This window comes from Pinus tabuliformis, chromosome 1_2, assembly GCF_031772625.1.
Source record: "Pinus tabuliformis cultivar Carrire ecotype Pingquan chromosome 1_2, CPIR1, whole genome shotgun sequence".
In the NCBI taxonomy this organism is placed as follows: Eukaryota; Viridiplantae; Streptophyta; class Pinopsida; order Pinales; family Pinaceae; genus Pinus; species Pinus tabuliformis.
Window position 1 is genome coordinate 1,171,811,858 of NC_142298.1, and position 4,029 is coordinate 1,171,815,886.

Genomic DNA, 4,029 nt, shown 5'->3' on the forward strand with positions numbered 1-4,029 from the left:
AATATATCTATATATATATATAAAATATGTGGAGAGTAAAATATAATTACGCCGTAAGGCGTTTCCCTCTGAAACCAACCTCCCAAAATGTCTTCGTGTCGTAATCATAGCCCTTAGATCATAGTGTTAGATGATTGGAGAAAAATGAACCGTTGATTAAGAGGTTAAAGTTTTTTTGGGTTTAGAGGGTGTTGAGGGGGCGGCGGCGGACCTGCATGCGGATGTTGAGGGGGCGGCGGACCTGCATGAGGGCCGCGTAGTCGTGCGTTGCCTCTGGTGTTTCAGCTGCCTCGAGGAAGTAACACAATACAATCTAACCTGACCAAAACAGAAACCCAAAATTCAGGGCAGGCTTGCGACTGTACATTTCAAGTAACCTTTTGGCATGAGGACTGCAGTCGACATATATTTTGAAGAACTTACGCTCACTTAAAGCAAGAGCAGTAAAGAGACTAGGAGGACGCTTGGAAGGTTGCATTGCACTGAGAGAACTCAACACCTTGTGGCGAGGCTTGATCCTGCGCTCCAAGCTGAAACAAGACATTGCATGAGGACATGATAAAAAAACTTTGAAGGAAGCCCTACGGTATGCATAAAAAAGTCCATGCTCTTCTGCACTTTATCCATGGAAGCACTTAATATAAATGGGCACCTCCTAACAAGGTCCTTGATGTCATCTTCGAGGAGCCCAAAACTTGTCAAATGCTTCAATTTCTTTTCCCAGAATTCAGGCCCGTTACGTTTAATTAGAATAAAAGTTGCCGATTTGAAAACAATTGAGACATTAACCTCTGATCCGAACAGGTTTTGAAGATACTGGATGTTGGGACGCAGAGTTTTCTCGAGACTCGCGTTAAGCAATCTGGATCCATTGGATATGGCATTTCCCAAGTCTTGTGCAGAAAGGCCCAATGTTTTCATGAACTCAATCTTGGGTTTCAACTGCCGATCAGCATTGAGAAAAAGAATAGCTGGGTTTCTGGTAATAGTCATCCTTACCTGGCGTTCTGTGAATCCTGAATCTCTCAGTAACTGTACCGCTTGTTGGGCTGTATGAGCTGATCTCGTCGCAACCATGGATGGCCTTGCTTTAAGGATAGCTGAGAGCTCAGACTGACAGAACCCACATTCGTTGAGTAAGAATTCTGAAACGGGGCATGTGTTCTCTGCTTCTGGGTAGCTTGTGGACTTGTCTTTATCAGCAATAGTCGTAGAAAGCCGTGATAATTTTAACAAAATAATACGGGGAAATGGTGAAGATAGTGCTGCAACAGCCGCTGCCAAGGAGTGACGCTGAGATCCCAAAGATGAAGCCAAGTAATGGGCGAACATGGCCATTGCTGAAGATATGAAATTAGGGATTACTGCATAACAAATGGACGAAAAGAGGCCGGTATTTATACGAAAATAGATGTATTTGTTTATTATATTATAATCTACATATATAAACGATATAAATGTATTTGTTTATTATATTATAATCTACATATATAAACGATATATCTTTGATTGCTTCTCCTGGTTGGCTTGGGAGTTGATTTTGGAAAATTACATTTCAATTCGGGATATTGGTTTCAGAAATTGCCCTTTCTTGAAACGATGATTCTTTCCTTCCCACCTCCCAAGTAAAAGATGAAACACCGTTTATCTCTTTAAGGGCATGGCTTGCTTTATTTTCTGCCTGTTTTGAGATAACACCGATTAACTAGTGTGCAATGTCTAGCTTGGATTTGAAATGTGTCAATTCTAGTAAAGTCTCATAGATATAGCATATCTGGAAACAATCAGATCAGACTACTGTAGAAACGGATAAGAATTTGAAGTCCCTACATTTGCCTGCGGGATTTGAATATTTACTTTTACAAGCTAACCATGATTCAAACAGTCAAAATTTCAGATCTATCCCATCACATTTTAAAGGGAGGAAGCAATGCATGATCGTTGCAAAACTACTAGCAAAAAACAAATTATCTGGTGATGAGAGTTTTTTTTCATCTTTCAAAAACGTGTTACCTGATGCATTCTCTGTGATTGTATTACAACTGAGTATCCTTCAACAGTGCATGTTGATTGTGATTGTGGTGTGACAATAAGCTGGCCAAAACAAGATCCCAGACTGGAACTGACTGTGTCGTGATTATCTTCTATATATACTAATTCCCACTCATTACTCATGTGGGCTAGAGGGATCATGGCACTGGATCATAACAGACTGATGATCCCTTGGTTAATGTTCTCAAACCTCTTTCAATCAATAAGAGCAATGCAATACAATCTAACCTGACCAAAACAGAAATCCAAAATTCTAGTCTTTTAGAGGGCAGGCTTGCCACTGTACATTTCAAGTAACTTTTTGGCATGAGGACTGCACTGGACATATTTTTCGAGGAACTTACGCTCACTTAAAGCAAGAGCAGTAAAGAGACTAGGAGGACGCTTGGAAGGTTGCATTGCACTGAGAGCACTCAACACCTTGTGGCGGGGCTTGATCCTACGCTCCAAGCTGAAACAAGACACTGCATGAGGATATGAAAAAAGAAACTTTGCAGGAAGCCCTGCAGTATGCATAAAAAAGTCCATGTTCTTCTGCACCTTATCCATGGAAGCTTTTAATATAAGTGGGTGCCTCCTAACAAGCTCCTTGATGTCATCTTCGAGGAGCCCAAAACTTGTCAAATGCTTCAATTTCTTTTCCCAAAATTCAGGCCCGTTACGTTTAAGTAGAATAAGAGGTGCCGATTTGAAAACAATTGAGACATTAGCCTCTGATCCAAACAGGTTTTGAAGATACTGGATGTTGGGACGCAGAGTTTTCTCGAGACTGCCGCTGAGCAATCTGGATCCATTGGATATGACATTTCCCAAGTCTTGTGCAGGAAGGCCCAATGTTTTCATGAACTCAATCTTGGGTTTCAACTGCCGATCAGCGTTGAGACAAAGAATAGATGGGTTTCTGGTAACAGCAAGCCTTACCTGGCGTTCTGTGCATCCTGAGTCTCTCAGTAACTGTACCGCTTGTTCGGCGATATGAGCTGACCTCATCGCCACCATGGATGGCCTTGCTTTAAGGATAGCTAAGAGCTCAGACTGACTGAACCCACATTCGTTGAGTAAGAATTCTGAAACCAGGCATGTGTTCTCTGCTTCTGTGTAGCTTGTGGACTTGTCTTTGTCAGCAACAATAGTAGAAAACTGTGATAATTTTAACAAAGTAATCCGAGGAAATGGTGAATATAGTACTGCAACAGTCAGTGTCAGGGAGTGACGGTGATATCCCAAAGATGAAGCCAAGTAATGGGCAAACATGGCCATTGCTGAAGATATGAAATTAGGGATTACTACATAACAAATGGATGAAAAGAGGCCGGTATTTATACGAAGATAGATGTATTTGTTTATTATATTATAATCTACATATATAAACGATATAAATGTATTTGTTTATTATATTATAATCTACATATATAAACGATATATATTTGATTGCTTCTCCTGGTTGGCTTGGGAGTTGATTTTGGCAAATTACATTTCAATTCGGGATATTGGTTTCCAAAATTGCCCTTTCTTGAAACGATGATTGTTTCCTTCCCAACTCCCAAGTAAAAGATGAAACACTGTTTATCTCTTTAAGGCCATGGCTTGCTTTATTTTGTGCCTGTTTTGAGATAACACCGATTAACTAGTGTGCAATGTCTAGCTTGGATTTGAAATGTGTCAATTCCAGTAAATTCTCATAGGTATAGCATATCTGGAAACAATCAGATCAGACTACTGTAGAAACGGATAAGAATTTGAAGTCCCTCCATTTGCCTGCGGGATTTGAATATTTACTTTTACAAGTTAACCACGATTCAAACAGTGAAAATTTCAGATCTATCCCACCACATTTTAAAGGGAGGAAGCAATGCATGATCGTTGCAAGGCTATAACAAAAAAAAAATTATCTGGTGATGAGAGTTTTTTTCGTCTTTCAAAAACGTGTTATTTGATGCATTCTCTGTGATTGTATTACAACTGAGTATCCTTCAC

At 40.1% G+C, this 4,029-nt stretch overlaps 2 protein-coding genes across 2 annotated transcripts; both read right to left on the bottom strand.

The window, feature by feature from the left end:
- Positions 1 to 492: 492 nt before the first annotated feature.
- On the bottom strand, positions 493 to 1,338 carry LOC149210396 (uncharacterized). Its single transcript, XM_089394429.1, has one exon. It carries the CDS (start codon positions 1,336 to 1,338, stop codon positions 493 to 495), a length of 846 nt encoding a protein of 281 aa, XP_089250555.1.
- Positions 1,339 to 2,313: 975 nt separating this feature from the next.
- On the bottom strand, positions 2,314 to 3,306 carry LOC149210397 (uncharacterized). The gene has a single exon (XM_089398951.1). It carries the CDS (start codon positions 3,304 to 3,306, stop codon positions 2,314 to 2,316), a length of 993 nt encoding a protein of 330 aa, XP_089255077.1.
- Between the last annotated feature and the right edge of the window lie 723 nt (positions 3,307 to 4,029).